This window comes from Mobula hypostoma, chromosome 9 (assembly GCF_963921235.1).
Source record: "Mobula hypostoma chromosome 9, sMobHyp1.1, whole genome shotgun sequence".
Lineage (NCBI taxonomy): Eukaryota > Metazoa > Chordata > Chondrichthyes > Myliobatiformes > Myliobatidae > Mobula > Mobula hypostoma.
This window is the reverse complement of record NC_086105.1, coordinates 88,257,416-88,279,012: the sequence shown is the minus strand read 5'-3', so window position 1 is coordinate 88,279,012 and position 21,597 is coordinate 88,257,416. Positions and strand designations below refer to the sequence as shown.

General features: G+C 40.3%; 1 protein-coding gene across 2 annotated transcripts in view; it reads right to left on the bottom strand.

Moving 5' to 3' along the window:
* Positions 1–21,597, bottom strand: part of mad1l1 (mitotic arrest deficient 1 like 1) — a 1,178,242-nt gene that overhangs the window by 1,121,488 nt on the left and 35,157 nt on the right. For both annotated transcript variants that reach the window (XM_063058642.1, XM_063058644.1), the window contains exons 6-9: positions 21,472–21,553; positions 20,234–20,364; positions 16,229–16,343; positions 15,469–15,530 (exon numbers count right to left, since the gene is read on the bottom strand). In XM_063058642.1, coding sequence (XP_062914712.1) covers positions 15,469–15,530; positions 16,229–16,343; positions 20,234–20,364; positions 21,472–21,553 — 390 coding nt within the window. The remainder of the gene's footprint in view (positions 1–15,468; positions 15,531–16,228; positions 16,344–20,233; positions 20,365–21,471; positions 21,554–21,597) is intronic.

Here is a 21,597-nt window from a genome sequence, read left to right as displayed (position 1 = left end):
AAACTCACTCCCTTCCCCTAGCCTCTGTCTCATTGCAATAACATATCTGAACGACTGGCTCCCTATTGCACTCACCTCAATAATAAGCAGGTGCTTTGAAAGGATGGTCAAGGACTACATCTGCAGCATGCTACCACCCACTCTGGAGCCCTCCAGATTGCCTACTGACACAACCAATCGACCGATGACACAATACCCACAGCTCTACACACCTTTCCTACACACCTGGAGAAGAGGGATGCTTATGTGAGAATGCTGTTCTTGGACTACAGTTCAGCATTCAACACCATAACTCCCTCCAGGTTTGACAAGAAGCTCAGAGACCTCAGCCTTCACCCTGCTTTGTGCAGCTGGATCCTGGACTTCCTGTCAGATCGCCAGCAGGTGGTAAGAGTGGGCTCCCTCACATCTGCCCCTCTGACCCTCAGCACAGGAGCCCCTCAGGTCTGTGTCCCAAGCTCCTCCTTTACTCACTGTACACCAATGACTGTGTCGCCACCCACAACTCCAATCTGTTAATTAAATTTGCAGATGATACTACATTGATGGGCCTTATCTCAAGTTATAACGAGGCAGCCTACAGAGAAGAAGTCATCACCCTGACACAGTGGTGTCAAGAAGACAACCTCTCCCTCAATGTCGTAAAAAGAAAGGAGCTGGTTGTGGACTACAGGAGGAACGGAGACAGGCTCACCCCTATTGATATCAATCGATCTGGGGTTGAGATGGTGAACCGCTTCAAGTTCCTCGGTATACACATTACCAAGGACCTCACTTGGTCTGTACATACCAGCTGTGTGGTGAAAAAAGCACAACAGCGCCTCTTTCACCTCAGACGGTTGAAGAGGTTCAGCGTGAGTTGCCAAATCCTAAGGACTTTCTACAGGGGCACAATTGAGAGCATCCTGACTGGCTGCATCACTGCCTGGTATGGGAACTGTACTTCCCTCAATTACAGGACTCTGCAGAGAGTGGTGCGGTCAGCCCTGCACATCTCTAGATGTGAACTTCCCACCATTCAGGACACTTACAGCGACAGGTATATAAAAAGGGCCCATAGAATCATTGGAGACCCGAGTCACCCCAACCACAAACTGTTCCAGCTGCTACCATCCTGGAAACAGTACCTCAGCATTAAAGCCAGGACCAACGGGCTCCAGGACAGCTTCTTCCACCAGGCCTTCAGACTGATTAGTTCATGCTGACACAATTGTATTTCTAAGTTATATTGACTGTTCTGTTGTATATCTTACTGTACATACTATTTATTACAAATTACTATAATTTGCACATTGCACATTCAAATGAAGACGTAACGTAAAGATTTTTACGTGAAGGATGTAAGAAATAAGGTCAATTTAATTCAATTATGGGATCTTGACAAGCCTGTTTCCTTTTTTTTTTAATTTTATTTTTATTTGGATAAGGAATTCACAAATATCATGTACTTTTTTCACACATATAACCTTTTCCATTTTTTTATATGTATAAAACTATAATTATTTATACATTCTTAAGTACACATTGAGATGATATAAAAGGAAATTAGACACTTAAATAGATAATTATATACTGTGGTAATTCTAATCTATTAGGCTAAGTAATGGTATTAGTTGTTAAGAAAAATGGTAATAATAGTTTCCATATAACTCTTCTGGACCATTTCCACTGGTCCAAAATGTTGTATATAAGCCTATGTAACAACCATTGTAGGTGTTTATATCCTAATTTGTTCATGCTTGCTCCTGCCCACAGACATAATTATCCAATCCCTATGTACTTATTTACTTAATTTTTTCGTTTTTTATCCCTTTCCCAAATCTTTCCCTTTACTTGTGCTAATTCTCTATTTTCCAAAAGAAAACAGAAAAAAAAGACATTTAGACTAGGGGTGCTTACATTAGCAATATTACTGTGTTGATGAGAAGAGCAGTATAAATCATTAGGAGAGTCATCTAAAGTCTGCTCGCATTGGGGTTATATATTCAATCCATTTATTCCAGATTTGATAAAATTTTTCTTTTTGAATTCTCAGGGAGTAAGTCAACTTTTCCATTTTAAATATTTCCAAGATAATTTCGTGCCAATCTTCTAATGTAGGTGGTATTGGATTTAGCCACTTTCTAGTGATTGATTTCTTTCTTGCCGCCAAGAGGGCCTGCAGCAACTTTATATCTTCCTTCTGTTCAAGAAATAATACGTGCCCCAAATAGAGCGTCTCAAAGTTCAGAGGTATCTGGGACCTAAGTACCTTAACTAATGTTCTATGAATACCTTCCCAATATAGACCTAATTTAGGGCAATCCCAGAAAATATGAAAATGATTTGCCTCCTTGGAGCTGCACCTTCTGCAACACGTCATGTTTGTATCTTTATATTTTTCCTGGTATGGGGTCTTTGAAGTATCTTATAATGTTTTTCCAACAATGTTCTCTCCAAGTCAAAGAATTAGTCGAGGACCATTGAAAGCTGCAGATTTTCCCCCAAGCCTCCTCTGAAAGTACCAACCCCGCTTCCTTCTCCCACTTCTCTTTAATATACAGTGTATTTACATTTTTAGCATGGGAGAGTGCATTATATAATCAAGAAACTGATTTACTAGGTATTGAACCATAAGCCGAATTAAGAATCTTGAAAAATTCTAATTCTACTTTTGATAGGTCTGTATATCTACAACTCTGGTTAACATAGTTTCGTACTTGAAGGTACCTAAAAAAGTCATTATGTTCTAGGCCATATTTGTCCTGCAGGATTTGGAAACTTTGTAATACTCTTTTATCTATAAATGAGAGGTAGGTTGTAAGACCTTTCTTTATCCATAGCTCAAATCTTTTATCTCCTCTGTTGGGAAGGAATTCATTATCATATGCACACCATCTAAAGAGTTTTAACATGTTATTAATTCCACATGAATTAACCACCTTCTGCCATACTTTTAATGTAAGATTTATCTAACTGTTTTTAAATTTTTCCAACTGGGCCATCAATCCTTTGTCAGCTATTGAGGCCTGAAGAGGAAAACTGTCAACTAATCCAAATTCTATTTCCTTCCAGCTAGCCTTATATTCCCTATTACACCAATATAACAGAGGGGTTATCTGTGAGGCATAAAAATAATTTCTCAGGCAAGGAAGAACCATACCTCCTCCTTCCTTCCCTAACTGTAAGGTGTTATATCGAATTCTAGGTTTCTTTCCTTGCCAAATGAAGCGGGAAATCCATTTGTCCCATTCCCTGAATTGATTATCATCCACCTCCACCGGTAAAGTACGGAAAAGATACAATAACCGAGGAAGAATATTCATTTTTATAGTATTTATCCTTGAATTTAAACTTAAAAAGGGGATAAGATTCCATCTATGCACATCTGCTTTTATCTCTGAGATTAATGGCCCATAATTTACCTGTGACAGTGTTGAAAGATCCTTCAGCAGGGTTATTCCTAAATATTTTAATGCTTTAGCTTCCCACTTAAGATCATATGTATCCTGCAATTTTTTTGGATGGTGTATAATTTAGGGATATAACCTGCGTTTTCTTTACATTTATTTTATAACCTGATATTTTCCCAAAGTCATCCAACAGTGTAAACAATCCTATAAATGATTTTTCTGGTTCACTCAGATAGACCAAAACATCATCTGCGAATAACGCCACTTTCTGTTCAATCCCTGCCACCTTGATACCTTTTACGATTTTGCTCTGTCTTATTAGTTGGGCAAGCGGTTCAATATATAGCACAAAAAGGAGAGGAGAAATTGGGCATCCCTGTCTACTGCCTCTCTCTAAGATGAAGGAGTCAGAGAGGTCCCCATTTACCTTAATTCGGGCTGTAGGGCTGTCATATAGAGTCTGAATTACTTTAATAAACTTTTCTTGAAAGCCGAATCTTCCTAACACTCTGTACAGGAATGCCCAACTAACCGAATCAAAAGCTTTCTCAGCGTCCAATCCTACTACCATTGTCTCTGTCTCGTTCTTATTAACCTGTTCTAATATGTGCAGAGTTCGACAAGCCTGTTTCCAACATCATACTACAATCAACATTGCAAAAGTACTTCAACAAAGGAGTTGAAGGCAGAGACAGAGCGAAGTTAAGATGGTGCTAAACGGTGACTCCTTTGCTTGCCTCTATGGAAACAGCTCTATTTCCATCTTTAATATCTTTATTTTTGCCCTTCAAGGTTCTTGTGAAGATGCTGACCTGGAGTTACACACTGACTTCGGTTCTTTGCGGGTATGGGACCTGTTCTCGGTGTTTCAGGACTGGCCGTTGTTCGGCATGCCAAGGGTTCAACCTGAGTGTCCAGCTCGGATTTGGAAGCCTAAGATCTCGGGGTTCTGGAGATGGGCAGATCGAGGGTTGGTGTCACAGCAGGAGACCCATGTGTCGTCGGGGGAGTCGGAAAATCTACCGCTGTGCCCAAAGACCCAGGATCTTTGAGATCTTTGGGAACAGAGCTCAGAAAAAGCAACATAATGGACTTTTAACATCGTAAACCAGCGAGTTGTTTGTATGTCTCCCCACTCACTGGGAAAAAAAGGAGACATCTCTTTCTCCCTTATTAGGGGGAGAGAGAGAGCCTGTGGTATGTTGAATGCTGGGTGAAATGCGAAGTCTTTGGGATAACTGCAAGTCTGTGTCTTTGCTATTGCTTTGCTCACACTTGAGTGCTTGGTGGTGGGTGCTGATTTTTTTTTGCTGGTGGGGGGAGGGGGTATTGTTGCTTGCTGCCGCTTAGGCGCAGTAGCTGGGAGCTTACTTTGGGGTTCTCACGTTTAACTGTCGTTCATTCTTTGGGGCAATCCTCTGTTTTCATGGATGTTTGCGAAGAAATGGCATTTTAGGATGTATATTGCATACATTTCTCTGACATTAAATTGAAACTTTGAAGATATACTAAGACCGTTCATTTTACACTACAAAACTATTTTTTTACCCACTGCAACTTACAAAAAAAACTGATCAAACCTCAGAAATTAACAGTTCTTCAATTACCAAATCCCTTCAGAGCTTTCTTAGTAAGTTCCTCTTCTCCTGCACTCTGACACGTCAGTGTTTTACCTACTGAACGTTGAAAGGACTAGATAGGGTGGATGTGAAGTGAATGTTTCCTATAGTGGGAGTATCTAGAACTAGAGGGCACAGCCTCAAAATTGAGAGGCGCCCCTTTAGAACAGAGGTAAGAAGGGATTTTTTTTTGGCCAGAGAGTAGTAAATCTGTGGAATGCTCTATCACAGACTGTGGTGGAGGCCAAGTCCGTGGGTATACTTAAGGCGGAAGTTGATTGTTTCCCGATCAGTCAATTGTTTCCCGATCAGTCAGGGCATCAAAGGATATGGCAAGAAGACAGGTGTAAGGGGTTGAGTGGGATCCGGGATCAGCCATGATGGAATGATGGAGAAAACTTGATGGGCTGAATGGCCTAATTCTGCTCCTATGTCTTATGGACTAAATATTGGAAACACTCGATTCTCCAAATAGCTAGGCAGTCCAGCTGTATCCTAAGGTATACTTTACTATCAATAGTGTTTGGTAAACCTTTACAAGGATATGCTGAAAAATGTTTAACCTTGTCTGCTTGAAAAAGGTACAGTAAGCTTACAATAACTGTCGTTTAAAATAAAACATTGCATTATTCAATATTAGGACCAGGACGCAAGCATCAATCACAACACATCCAATCCTAAACCCCCAAGAGGTTACCCCAATCCCAACATAAGGATGCATTCTCACTCTCCCATACTGTCAGGAAGGCACAGCTTGAGTATGCTTTGCCCATCATTGCAATGAGCCAGAAGCTAGGGGAAGGGGTTGAGTCTGTGGATCAATCTTAAAATCGATATAGTGCAACACAGGGTTTAGTACCGTGGGGAGAATAGGAACGAAGGATTCAAACAGTTCACAGGAACCTCTATGACACCAAGGACGTGGCACACGTGACAAAGTATACAAAATAAAACCAATTACAAGTCCACATTGCATGCCAATGACAGCAATGCCTCCCTTCCTGATCGGCTGAATGTTTTCAATGCACAACTTGACTAATTGAATGATGTGAATTCTTCTCTCCCTGAGGAACAAACATCCTGTCTGGCTGTAGCTGAGGTGAGTAGGACAGGGCTGGACAACATACTTGGACAGGTGCTGAGGAACTGTGTGACCCAGGGAAAAGTGGTCTTCACAAACATCTTTAATACCTCTCTGAAACAGTCCACTGTTACTGCAGGCTTCAACACAGTCACTATCAGTCCAGCGCCTAAGATATCATCGGTAAATGGCCTAAATGATTACTGCCCAGTGACACTGACTTTTCTAGTTTGCCTACTGCTCAAATCAGTCTATTGATGATGCCACAGCTTTGACTCTCCAATCTATCCTGTCCCACCTAGAAAACGATACTTGCTACACCAGGATGTTGTTCATCAACTTCAGCTCTGTGTTTGACACAATCATCTCTCAGAGGCTGGTAAGTTTTTCACTCGGACTCAACAGCCCTCTCTGTAACTGGATCTTGGAATGCTTGATGAAAAGATCCCAGTCAGCCCAAGTCTCAAGCTCCATCACACTGAGCATTGGTGCTCCCCAAGGTAGTGGCTCAGCCCACTGCTGTTGACATTGCTGACTCACGACTGCTCTACAGATCCAGCTCAAAGTACATCAATTTCACTGATGACACTACAATGGTTGGCCTCATTGTTGCTGATGTTAATGCAAGCGTCCAAGTTGCTTATTTGAAAACTATAAGTGTCTTCTCCTCCAAAATCTGCCCTCTTCTTAACAAGTGTAATTCTACGGAGCTAACAGTCCTTCAAAATCTTCCACACATGGGTGGACACTTTTCAGGTATGAGGCAAGAGAACAAACATCAACAAGATATTCAGCCTTTGTTAAAATGAAATAGCAGTGCCACCAATGCATCCTCATCTGATAACCACAAACCATTAGAAGCAGATATGCTGATTCATTTTACTTTTCTCAGGATACTATCCATCATAGAAGGTAGAGCATTCTAAAAGTCCTCAAGATGTTGACAATTTCATAAGATTTTTCCGAAGTGATATCATTTTAAAGCTAATTTTTGAGATGGAAGTATGTCTAGCCCACATGACATTCTAGCCAAAATCTAACCACCCCACTCCATATTTCCCTTCCTAAACCTCTATACCTCCTTCTCTGTCTGGCATTCTAATTGACCTATCTGCTTGATCAGTAGCCCTTATGTAGCCCTGTATGGCTCAGCATCAACATCTGACGATGTGCACTCTTGCTGTAGCATTCTGATCACTTTACTGCATTAGAGATGCTACATGAGCTGCTGGCCTGTGGATTTTGAGCTCAAGTTTTGAAAAACCCAGCAGGGCTAGTGGGTCATTTGGCGGTCTTGCGATTGCTGTGTAATTAGGGACTTGGCAAGAGCCAATTTTTAAAAATTAGGTTTAAGCAGAGCAGCCATTGTTGTACAACATTAGAGTGGATTCAAGCTTTGACTCAAGAGGCTCCAGTGAGGAAAGTCAGAGGCTAAGGTAGACCTGGTAAGTTTCCTTCTTTCTTTGATATCCGTTGATTACTATCTAGAAGTATAGTGAGAATGGATCCAGGTCAGGGCTGTGTTCTTCATGTCAGATGTGGAGTTGTGAGAGACCTCCAGTCTCCCTAGTAACTACATCTGCATGAAGTGCATCCAGCTGCAATTCCTTACAGACCGTGTTAGGGAACTGCAGCTGCAGCTGGATGATCTTCAGCTTGTACAGGAGAATGAGATGATAGACAGGAGGTACAGGGAAGTAGCCACCCCTAAGTTGAAGGGTGACTGTCATGGGAGGGCAAGGAAATATACAAACAGTGTATGGCTACAGTACCCCTGTAGCCATTCCCCTCAATAACAGATAACTGCTTAGGGGAGGGGGACCTATCAGGAGAAAATCATGGTGACCAGGTCTCTGACACTGAGTCTGGCTCTGTGGCTCAGAACAGAAGGTAGGGGATGAGGGAGAAGAGAAATGCAGTGGTGACAGGGGAATTCAATAGTTAGGAGAGCAGACAAGGAGATTCTGTGGATGTGAAAGAGAGACTGGATAGTATCTTGTCTCCCGGGTGCCAGGGTCAGGGATGTCTAAAGAAGAGGGTAGACGGCCATAAGTCCTTGTACATATCGGTACCAATGACATAGATAGTAAAGAAATGGAGGTCCTGAAGAAAGAATATAGGAAGTTAAGAGAGAAGTTTGAAATCCACGACTTCGAGGGTAGTAATCTCTAGATTGCTGCCTGTGAATAGGATGATTTGGCACATGAATATGTGGCTCAAGAATTGGTGCAGGAGCAGGCTCTCAGATTTGTGGATCACTGAAATCTCTTCTGGGGAAGGTATGACCTGTACAAAAAGGGCAGGTTGCATCCTTGTGGGCATGTTTGCTAGAAATGGGAAGGATTTAAACTAGTTTGGCAGGGCGATGGGAACCAGAGTAGTAGGACAGAGGTTAGGGCAGTTGGTCCGTAGATGCAACATGTAGTGAGACTGTAAGGAAAGATAGGGAGTTGATAGGGCAAAATTGCAGTCAGTGGGATGGTTTGAAGTAACCTAAGTATCAGGAACAAGGGTGATGAGCTTTGAGCATGGCTCAGTACATGGAACAACAACATTGTGGTCATTACAGAGACAGGCTATCACAAGGTGGGAATGACTGCCAAATGTTCCAGGGTTTTGATGTTTCAAAAGGGACAGGGAAAGAGGTAATAGAGGTGGAGGAGTGGCACTGCTAATCAGTGATAGTATCATAGGTGCAGGAAGACAGAACATTGTAGAGGGATTTTCTACCGAGTTAGTATGCGTGCAAGTCAAAAACAGGAGGGGAACAATCATACTTTTGAAGCTACTCAATAGACTCTTCCCCCAATAGCAACAGAGACACTGAAGAACATATCAGGAGGCAGATTTTGGAAAGGTGCAAAAAGAACAGGGCTGTTGTCCTTAGGCCCTTAGTGCAAAAGGTTTAGATGGGGTGGAATTTGTTAGGTGTGTCCAGGAAAGATTCCTATCACAATATATAGACAGGCTGACTAGAGAAAAGGCCATACTAGATCTGGTGCCAGGCAATGAATCAAGTCAGGTGTCAGATTTCAGTGGGTGAGCATTTTGAAGACATGGGAACATAAATTAGGAACAGATGTCCTTAGGAAAATGCACAATGGAAATGTGGATATTATTCAGGGTACATTCGCATGGATTCTGAATAAGTTTGTCCCATTGAAGCAGGGAAAGGATGGCAGGATGAAGGAACTATGGTTGACAACAGATGTGGTTCACCTTGTCAAGAGGAAGAAGGAAGCATACTTCAGGTTTAGTAAGCAAGAATCAGACAGGGCTCTAGAGAGTTACAGGGTGACTAAGAAAGAGCTGAAGATTAGATTAGGTTCAACTTTATTGTCATCGTGCCAAGTACAGATACAAAGCCAATGAAATGCAGTTAGCATCTAACCAGAAATGCAAAGAATAGTGTTATTTACAAAATAACTGCGAATAAAAAGTAAGTGCTACAGCACACAAATATAAAAGTACTGAGACAGTACAATATGAGTGCAATACTGTTTAGCGCTGTGATGTGAGGTTCCGCAGGGTCACAGCCTCAGGGAAGAAGCTCTTCCTGTGCCTGCTGGTGCGGGAACGGAGGCTCCTGTAGCACCTACTGGATGGGAGGAGAGTAAAATGACCATGGTTAGGGTGAGATACGTCCTTGATAATGCTTTTTGCCCTGCCCAGGTAGTGCTTATGGTAGATGTTCTCAATGGTGGGCAATTGGGTGCCGATAATCCGCTGGGCAGTTTTCACCTCACGCTGGAGTGCCTTGCAGTCCGATACGGGACAATTGCCATACCACACTGAGATGCAGTTAGTGAAGTATCCTGGGACAGAAGTGAGCTTTTTTGATGCTCCACAGGAAATAAAGGTGCTGTTGCGCCTTTTTGATCAGGATGGAGGAGTTCAGGGACCAGGTGAGATCTTCAGAAATGTGGACACCAAGGAATTTGAAGCTTGATACACGCTCCACTACAGCTCCGTTGATGTAGATGGGGACGTGAGTGTGGCTCCTAGCATGCCTGAAGTCCACAATGATCTCCTTGGTCTTCTGGGTGTTAAGGGCCAGGTTGCTGTCGGCACACCATGCGGCCAGGTGCTGGACCTCGTCCCTGTAGGCCATCTCATCATCCCCTCTGATCAGGCAAACCACCCTGGTGTCATCTGCGAACTTGATTAAGGAGTTAGAACCATGTATAGGAACGCAGTCATAGGTGAAAAGGGAGTACAGAAGAGGGCTCAGCACACAGCCTTGAGGCACTCCTGTTTTCAGAGTGAGAGTGGAGGAGAGATTGTCTAACTTAACTGATTGGGGTCTATTAGTCAGAAAGTCCAAGGTCCAATTGCAGAGGGATGAGCTGATACCAAGCTGGCGAAATTTGGCAATCAGCTTGGAGGGGATTACAGTATTGAATGCCGAACTAAAGTCAATGAACAGCATTCTGACATAAGAATGGACTTGTGAGAGCTAGAAGGGGGCATGAGAAGGCCTTGGTGAATCAGATTAAGAAAAACCCCAAGGTATTCCACATGTATGTAAAGAACAGGAGTATGACTAAAGTGAATAGGACTGATGAGGGATAGAAGAGAAAACATATGCCTGGAGTCAGAGGAGGTAGGGGGGAGTCATTCATAAATACTCTGATTCAACAGTCACCAGTGAGATATTTGTGAGGGCAACGTAAAACTAGCTGACATAATAAAACACGTCCACACTAAGAAAGAGGAAGTGCTGGAATATTTGAAGAACATTACAATAGATAAGTCCCCATAGCCAGATGAGATATACCTTAGGTTACTTAGATAAGTGAAGGAAGAGATTGTTGTGCCTTTAACAATGACCTTTGTGCCCTCACTGGCCACAGTAGTAATACCAGTTATTTGACGATGATTAAACATTATTCCTTCATTCAAGAAAGGGAGTAGGGATAACTATAGGAATCACAGGACAGTGAGTCTTACTTTAGTGGTGAACAAATTATTGGAGAAGATTCTTAGAGACAGGATTTACAAGTGTTTGGAGAAGCATAGTCTGCTTAAAGATAGTCAGTCTGATTTTGTGAGGGGCGGGTCATGCCTCGCAAGCCTGACTGAATTCTTTGACGAGGTGACAGGGCACATTGAGCAGTGGATATGGTGTATATGGATTTTAGTAAGGCGTTTCATAATGATTCCTATAGTAGTCTTACTCAGAAAATCAGGAAGCATGGGATCCAGGGAAACAGGGCTGTGTGGACTCAGAATTGGCTTGCCCATTGAAGGCAGAGGGTGATTGTAGATGAAGTATATTCTGCCTGGAGCTTGGTGACCAGTGATGTTCCACAGGGATCTGTTCTGGGACCTCTGCCCTTTCTGAATTTTATAAATGACTTGGATGTGGAAGTGGAAGGATGGGTTAGTAACTCTGCAATTAACACCAAGGTTGATGGAGTTATGAATAGTGTAGGTTGTCATAGGGATATTGACAGGATGCAAAGCTGGGTTGAGAAGTAGCAGCTGGAGTTCAACCCAGAGAAGTGTGAAATTATTCACTTTGAAAAGTCAAATTTGAAGGCAGAACATAGGGTTAATGGCAGGGTTCCCGGCAGTGTGTTGGAACAGAGTGATCTTGGGGTCCATGTCCATAGTCCCCTCAAAGCTGCCATGTGAATTGATGGGGTGGTTAAGACAACGTATGGTGTGTGCCCTTCAGGGGATTGAGTTCAAGAATCACAAGGTAATGTTGCAGCTCTATAAAACGCTGGTTAGACCGTACTTTTCCCAAGGCTAAAATGGCTAATATACCACGGGGCATAATTTTAAGGTGATTGGCAGAAAGTATAAGGAGGCTGTGTCAGAGGTAAGTTGTTTACATAGAGAATGGTGAGCGTATGGAACACGCTGCCAGGGGTGGTGTTAGGGGCAGATACATTTCGGAAATTTCAGGAACTCTCAAATAGGCACATACAGGATTCCCCCGCTATCCGAAGGTAGAGCGTTCCTATGAAACGGTTCATAAGCCAGAATGTCGTGAAGTGAATAAGAAATTACCATTTATTAATATGGGAAAAATTTTTGAGCGTTCCCAGATCCAAAAAATAACTTACAAAATCATTCCAAATAACACATAAAACCTAAAATAACAGTAACATATAGTAAAAGCAGGAATGATACGCAGCCTATATAAAGTAGAAATAATATGTACAGTGTAGTTTCCCTTACCAGAATTGGGAAGACTCCAATAAATTGCAGTTTTGTTACAGTTAAACACTTGCTTATACAAATAACCATTTGACGCAATCAGCAATCACCTCTGATCTGGGCTGACATTTACGTGCCGGGCAGCACCTAATTAATTAGCTTGTTCATTTCGGCTTTTTTCTTAAAGATGTGCTGGGTGCGTCCCGACTACCGCTGCACCACTGCATTCTTCGCGACAATGTATCAGTTGGCGGCCCAGAGGTTGGGGACCACTGCTTAAACTATGAAGCTTGTCTCGCCTCAGAAAACGATCAAACCACCCATGACTACCTTTAAATTCCACTTTCACAACATTTTCATCACCATCATCCAGTGCTTTCCATTTCAGCTTATTAAAAAGACTGACTGATTTCTCCTTAAGAATAAGAAAACTTAACGGAACACCACGCTTTGTACACCCATCAATCCACTCAAGCAATAGACTTTCCATTTTATCTATTATTGGATGCTGACTAAAAGAGACCACTTTGCAACGAGCAGAACCAACAGTAACATCGGCAGCTTTCAAAATTCTTTCTGTGTATAAATAGTGTGATTGGTGGACGCAGGCAAGTTCAACTTGCGGACAATGTCCTTACTTCGTTCACCATGATTGAAACGCTTAATTATGTCTAGTTTTACGCTAAGTGTAACACCCTTACGAGCTCTTTTAGGCTTTTCCAATACCTTAGAACTCATCTTGCTAACGGATGCACAAAATAAATCAAAATAAAGCACGTGTTTAAGCAATGCTGGCTGGAATGCAGTTCCAGGGAAGGAGCTTGGCTGTTCCGGTGCGCGCTGCCTTTTTTCGTAACAGTGAATACACCTTCTGTTAGCGAAAACAGGTAACTAATGTAGGTCTTTCGTAACAGCGAGGTGTCACAAAGCGAACATTCAGAAAACAGGGGCCACTTGTAGATGATAGAAAAATGAAGGCCTATGTGGAAGGAAAGGGTTAGACTGATGTTAGGGTAGGTTAAAATGTTGGCAAAACATCGTGGGCCGAAGGATGTTATTGTGTTCTGCATTTGCCACAGTGTCTTGAAAAAAGTATTCAGCCCCAAACCCTTTGTTCACATAAATGAGTATTACAACCAGGGATGCTGATGAATTTAACTAAGAATTTTTATTGGTGAATCACAAGTTCTCTTTTTTTATTTACAAACGAGCTCAAAACAGGGAAAATTGCAAAGCATGAAAAACTAAAAATTCAAAAATTGAAATGTCAGCAGTTCAAAAGTATTCATCCCTCTTTGCTCAGTACTTAGTTGAATCACTCGCAGCGATTACATCCAATAGTCGTTTTTTTTTAAAGCACAGGCTTTAAAAAAAGCATATCCTTGCTCTAAAGATTTTACACACCACTTAGAAGATACTATAAAGATGTGGAAGAAGGTCTTGTGGACGGATGAAGCTAAAGTAGAGCATTTTGGATCTTGCAAGAGAGGTGGGGGGTACTTAAAGTATTCTTGTGAATTCATTGGAAACTGGTTATGCTGCAAATTTCTACATCAACAATTTGGGTGCGTTAGTAAGTTAATATATTGCTATGGAGGAAAGTTAGCATAGTAATTACAAATGAGATGAATACTTTTTCAGCCTCACAATTATGGCTGTTAATTTAGTAAATTTTTGATAGGTTTTGGAATCTTTCTTTTGATTTGACACGATGAACAATGTTTCATAGATTAGCTCAAAATATCCTACTTTAATATATTTTAAATTTAGAAAATAAGACAGTAAAATGTGTAAATAATTGCGGGAGCTGAATACTTTTTCAAGGCATGTACACATTCTGAATATTAGAAAACTAGCATCGAGGTAAAAAGATGATCTTTACTGAATGACAAGAGGAGTTGAACAGCAAATTCATAATTCTACTTCTTATGCTTAATCATTAAGCTCCTTCAGAAGAAAGTTCAGAATGACCACCGGTAAGTTATGTATCTTGTTTCAACATCAGATACAGGTCAGGTTCAAGTTTAAAAGAGAAAAATCAGAATATGGGAGTTTTAGGAGTTGCACAAATGGATAAGATCTCAATCTAGAAACTAGCTGAACCGTCTGTGAAGAACCACATTCAAATACTAATTGCTTAGACAATTTAGACTCACCTCAAAACACACACATCTTAACTTTAATGACAAATGACATAATTTTGATGCTTTACTGTATACACAAACATTATATTCAGTTTGGTCAATTAACTTGTAGAATTTCACACATACTCAAAGCTGCGTTGACACATAAAATATACTGATACACTTATTGATCAGTTGGTACTCTAAGATTAGATTCTCCCTCTTACTCCCTTTTCAACCTTTCTGCCAAACTGCTGAATTGCTATTGGCTCTACTTATAAAATTTGCAATTAGATGATTTACACAGCTTCCTAGGAACACATAATATTTTCCAAATCTTGTTTGTTGTAGGACTATTTACAAAGATAACCATCACTCAACAAGTAACAAAACTGTGGACAGATAAAATTCTGCCATTATTGAATGTTTTGTGATTTGAATCACTTGCTTCAATACTTCAATATAACTTGCAACAAAACAAACAGAGAAAAATGGGGTGGATCTTCAAGAAACCAGCTGGTAAATCAACATTGTTGGAGGTTAAAAGGGTAAACAACAAATAATGGAAGCTTGGATGAGAAGATATAAAAAACAAGCATACAATATATCTGACAACACACGAAAAAAGTTGATCCACCTAAAGCAATATCATTGCCAAGACTGATGGAATAAGTCACCTGGAACACCACTGTCCCTCTTTCAGAGGCTGACTTTGTTTATTCCCAGCATTTTCTATTACTATTTTGCTTCTTTCTTGGTTCAGAACTCACTAAGACCACCTGTGAGTTGCTATAGTTGAAGTGCAACAAAATCAGCATAACAATTAGTGCATTAGATTTTCCTAGTCTTCTGCCTGCTCTGCATTGCAACAGCAAAATCCAAGCAGAACAGAGTCGATCATGAACAAATAGTGAGCACTGCAACATGGAATCCATCCAGCTTCACTTAACCAAGTATGAAGCATAGAGGTGAATATTCATTCTCGGAGAAACACACAAGTGAAACATACAAAATAAAATGGGGACCAAATTACAAATGCTGTTGGCTGTCATTTATCAAAAAATACATTTTTGATAACATCTTACCGGATATTTAATCCTGAGGTTTGTTCCACATTTTCCCAACTTTGCAATTTTGACAATAATTTCTAAAATTTAGAAAAATAGGTAAAGTTAGCTAAAAAAACATATGTTAAAATATCTTCAAATTAAAAGAAATAATGCACACAATATTCACCAGCTTGGGAAACCAGTTCAGATATTCTTTCCTTCCCTCTTCCATTAAAATAACCCTCAAAATCTACCTTTGAAACTTATAAAATCAGTGTCTACAAAGTATCACTTCAAATGGTCAAGTATAGAATCATAGAGCACAGTAAAGAGCCCTTTCAGCCCAACTCTTCCATGTCAATCATAGTGTCCATCTATGCTAATCCAACATTTGGCCTACATCCTTGTCTTTCCTATCCAAATGCCAATTAATCACTGTGATTTTCCCACCTTCACCACCTCTTCTGGCAGCTCTTTCCAAATGACCATCACCCCTCAGATCTCCTTTTGCCTATTTGATAATACAACCGTTAACTGCCATAAGATGCTATATTACATTGAAGGTATAATAATAAGATGCTACTGATTACAATTTTAGTTAAATACTAGTAACAGCACTCTAATGTGTTAAAAAAGAGACCAATTATTTGTTGTCTTAAATTAGATTCCTTGTCTTAGCATACACTCAAATTTACCAGTGGCATGAGTAAACAGAAGATCCTACCCTTAAAAGAAATGAACGACTTTTTATGCAGGACATAAGCATAAGCCTTAAATTTACAAAATAAAAACAAACCTCTTTCTCTAACTCCAAAGTAACATTCTCTTCCCTTAACTTCTCAAGACGTTCAAGTTTTTTACAAAGGCTTTCCATTTCTTCTTTAAGAAGTGCATTGTTATCTTCCATTTCCCTGTTTAAAGAATAAAAGAACAGTTCATATTCAGCATGTTTCACAGAATAATAGAGCTTGGAAACGGGCTTTTCAATCCACTGAGTCCAGGGCAACCGTAAAGATTTCATTCCCACCAATACCAAACTTCCCCTAGATTATGGTACTTAACAATGGAATAATGTAGTAGCTGATTAACCTATCAATCCACATGCCTTTGAGGTGAGAGAGGAAGACAGACCAATTTGAGGAAACCTACACAGTCATGCGGAGAAAATGCAAACTCCATACAGAAGCACTCAAAGTCAGGATTGAACCTGGCTCAATCAGGCAGTGGGTATTTGTTATACACCCTATCCCTCATTATATGCGAGGGATACGTTCCTTGAAGTTGACGCATAATGTGAATAATTATTTAAATGGAGAAAATAGGGATGCATTCCAGAGGGCTTCCTAAATATAGTTTATCTGTAATTTATTCACATTTTTATACCAATACGACATAAAAGCAGTGCTACCAGACATTTATATTTAATCAATTTAAGGTAACATTCAATGTAGTAAATCATAGAAAGTTAACATCCTCTGGTGTACAGTACTCACCAACAGTGGCAGGTGTGTTCGCTCCGGGAGATGAGTGGTTGTTGTGGTGTCGGGCAGCTTTATACCGATAAGGTGGATGGTTGTGGTCGTCAGGATAGTATCAAGCACAACAAGGGGTGAAGGAAGACTCACAGAACTCTTAGAACTGCCGGCAGCAGAAGATTACAGCAATTTGCATAAAATGATGAGGGTTGTTTGCTTGGCAGCATTTTGTTTTAAATTTGCTTGTAAGGAAGAAGGGTTGACGGCAGGGAACGACTGAAATGCTGGCTCCGATCTAAACTTGGGTCCATGTCCATTGCCATTTGTGCCAAGTGTTCCAACTTCCACCATTCCTCACCGTTGGTAAACTCCCAGGATTTTCAAAATCGTCTGTTGCTTGCAGCATCTGAGAGATAGTTCGCCGTAAAAAAATACGCACTCCTTGAATGTGGATTACACCTTGGTTGAGTGGTTGAATCAGCGATGTTGTGTTAAGCGGCAAAACACACTGTTATGTTAGAATGAATGCTGTCCAAATGTTTAGGATGGGCTGGCGCATTGTCAAGCAACAGAAGAACTTTAAAGGCAAGATTCTGTTCCCTGCAGTAGTGTCTCACAGCTGTGTTACCTTCAGCTGATGCCGCGCTGTTTATAATTTCCAACTTTTTTCAAGTGTTAAAGCGGTTCTCTGCTGCTCAGCTGATGGCCCAGGACATGACATTGGATGCTTAGGAGGCATAGTTAAATATTTCAAGCACAAAATCACGGCACCGTGGGTAAAACCAACAGAAGTTTAAGATCACGCATCCACACCTTGCCAAAACCAATGCAAGAGTGGCGGGAGAGAGACTGTGAGGCACGCGCACCTGACTTGTATTGGCGAGAAAGCGGTGCTGCTCATCCCAACAGTGAGATTGTGAAGCATGCGTACGTGTCTTGTATTGGCGGGAGGGCAGTGCTCCTCGCATAACTGTGAATTTTGGACGCCTATAACAAGACATTGGTAGAAATAGGTTCCTCGCATAACTGTGAATCCGCATAGGCTGAAGACGCATATAATGAGGATAGGGTGTATCTGTGAACGATCTGGATGTAAGTGCAAGTAGCACTATCAGTAAGTCTGCAGATAAACCGAAAATCAGTGGAGGGTAGCTACTGAAAATGTGGAGGGTAGTGTGAGGCTACAGGGTCATACTGACCTGCTGATGAAATGAACTAAGAAATGGCAGATGGAACTTATCCTGACAGATGTGAGAAAAGGTATTTTGGGAGTGGTATTGAGGATTGAACATACACCATGAATGTTAAGGTCCTGGGGAATACTGAAAAACATAGAGACCCTAGTGTGCAAGTCCGAAGATTCTATAAGGTGGCAGTGCAGGTACATGATTAATAAGTCATTTGGGATAATGGCTGTCATTAGTCAGGGCACTCGAGTACAAGATCACAAAGGTTATAAACCATTATTATAAAACAAAGGTCAGACCTCAGCTGGAGGACTGCTTGCAGCTCAGCTCACCACAGTATAGCATCCCATAAGGATAACAGTGCTTTAGCTATGAGGAGAGACTACAGAGCTTGTTTCCGCTTTGTCTGAATTGAAGGAAGTTAAAGGAGTTATGATTGAATTATATAAAATTATCAGAGCTATTGATAAGATAGACTGCAGGAAACATTTCCTTTTATCAGACATTAAAAAAAAGCAAAAAGGATATAAATTTAGGCCAAAGGGCAAGAGATTTGGTGAGGATATGAGGGAGACCTTTTTTGCCTGGAGAAAGGTAAGCACTATTCCCTCTCAGCTGTGCAGATGTGCAGCCACACAACAAACGAAATGCTCCCATGTACATAGCCTTTGTTGCTGCACAGCTGTAAATTTCTTTACATTTAAACGTTTAAAGTGCCATGCAGTTTTCCGGCCATATAAAAAATTCCTGCTCAGAGCAATGGTTGGTCCATGCAGCTGTAACAACAATTAGAGGAGTCGTTGGTGGTAATTGACTGAGAGTGTAGAGGAAGCACAATGACTGACAGTACTTAAGAGGTATCACTTGAATTTCCTGGACATCAATGGTGATGGGCCAATTGTCGGAAAAGGAATTGACACAGATCTGTGCGAATTGGGTAGGTATGGACATGGTAGACTGAATGACTTGTTTCCAAGCTGGCGCGTGGCCAAGTGTTAAGGCATTGGACTAGTGATTTGAAGGTCGCGAGTTCAAGCCTCAGCCAAGGCAGCGTGTTATGTCCTTGAGCAAGGCACTTAACCACACATTGCTCCTGCATGTTTATAGCCCAGCAGTGGCGGTTGGTACAGTATGGACAAGACAAAACAAGCTGTATAACACTAACTACTTAGAGTAAAAGTATTATTTAATATTAAATAAAAAGTATTAGTCAATATTTTAATTAATATTATATAAATTGCATGAATACAAATACAAAATTCATAAGGATACAAGTAATACTAATTACATTACATTTAAATCACAGTAATATGATCACCGTATCCCATATTCCAAATCAATCATGTAGAAGAAAGGATTGAATTATGAAATGAAATAAAATAAAAATATTTTATTTTATTTTTTAAAAAATCTACCCCCATTACCAAAGGGAGCTGGTTGGTAAAAAAAAAGAGAAGAAAAAAAACCTTACCATATAATATTATTATAATAATGGCTCGGATCCATACTTTAATAACCGTTCAAAGATTATGAAAATAACTCAGAAAGGGTCCCCATAACATTAGAAAATCATGCTTAGAATCAGAAATCGAACAACGAATCTTCTCTAGATCTAGGCATAACATAATATCAGATAGCCATTGAGCATGAGTGGGCGGGGTGGCCTTCTTCCACTTCAGCAAGATCGCCCTTCTGACCATAAGTGACATAAAGGCCAATACCCACAAATTAGATGGCTTCAGTATTGTAGCACTATCCTCGACAATACCAAACATGGCAGTCAAGGGGTTGGGCTTAAAACTAACAATGAAAAGTACAGAAAAAGTTTGAAATACATCTTTCCAAAATTTTTCAAGGCTCGGACATGCCCGAAACATAGGAATTAGTGTGGCCACTCCATTAGTACATCTATCACAGTAAGGGGAAATATCTGCGTAGAAACGAGAGAGCTTGTCTTTAGACATGTGAACTCTATGTACCACTTTAAATTGTAATAAAGAATGACGAGCACATAATGATGAAGAATTAACCAATTCTTTTAAAGGTCACTATAGTTTTAACTGTACCACTATTTTACAAATAAATAATGCCCATCTTACGGATTAGGTTCACAAGATTATATTAACATAATAATCCTACCTGTAATAGTCATTTTTCTCCTTCAGCTGTCGGAGTTCTTTCTCCAGCTCGGGGATACGAGCCAGATCTGACCGCATATTCTTCACTATTACAGAATCCTGTTCTTGTTGGATTATTGTATTCTCTAATTCCTAAACAAAACAAAACGATTCTAAGTATTTATTTCTTGCTCTTGGTCTCTATATTTCCCTCCTCCTCTCCTACTGTTAGTGAATACCATTTTATGGAATCCAGCAACCATCTATTTGGTTCAAGTAGTCAGTCTTTACATATAATCACTCTAGTGAACAATGTTACAATGTACGTGACTGCAAGGGTGCAGAAGCAAAGTTTAAGCTTTCCTTTAATAAAATTAAAGCACAAATCTTACAATTAAAAATAACAGGGCTTTCATAAGATCACTGCTGGAAAACTTGCACAGCTTTGATCTCAGTACCCAAGACAAGATAGCACAGAAACAATAGGTTGACTCTTAAGAAATTATTCAAGAACGTTATGCCTGTACTCTCTAGAGTTCAGATAAATGAGAGGAAGCTTCATTGAAATACACAAGACTTTGAGAAGTTGTTTCTTCTGCCTGAACTACCTGCCTTGGTCATTTAGATCAAAAAGAATTGAGATTCATTGCCTAAGAGAGCTTTAAATGCTTAGTTATTGAATACATTCAAGCTCATGAACAACAGATTCTTACACATGGAAGAAATCAAGGTACGTAGAAATTGTCTGGAGAGATAGATCCACCCATGGACTTTAATGAATGGTAGAGCATGCTATAGTTTCTAATTTGTATATTGTATGCCAATAAATTAAGCAAATTGTATGCCTTAGAAATTAAATCTGTTTTAAAATTAAGTGAGAATGATTACTGCATCAATTTGCAAATCTTAATTTTAATTCAATATTGCATTCCTATCTAAATTATTTTCAATGTTTGTTAGCATACAACAAGAAACAAATTGTGAATGACTTTCATTTTTGCCAATCTATGGCACTAAGCCAACTGGCAGGGATTCCAAATCAATGAAAATGAATAGGAACTCAAAAAAATTGGTATTTCTGCTGATGTTTTAAAAAGATATACTCAAAGAACAGTAACTCCATCTGAAATCTCAAAGAAGTACTGAACTCCTCTGCCACCTTGCCTTTCAGGTGATGATACCTAGTCCTCATCCTTTGCAATGAAGTATGTGATAAACTGTTTTCTACGCTGAACAGGCTCTGAGAAAAACACAGCTCACCTTCAATCTCCGTTCATTCTCTGCACTGGCCACTTGAGCTGCCTCTAATGCCTGAATTTGCTGTACAGCCTCTTGCCATTTCCTGTTTATGAAAACAAAACAATTAGCCCCATCAAAATATATTGC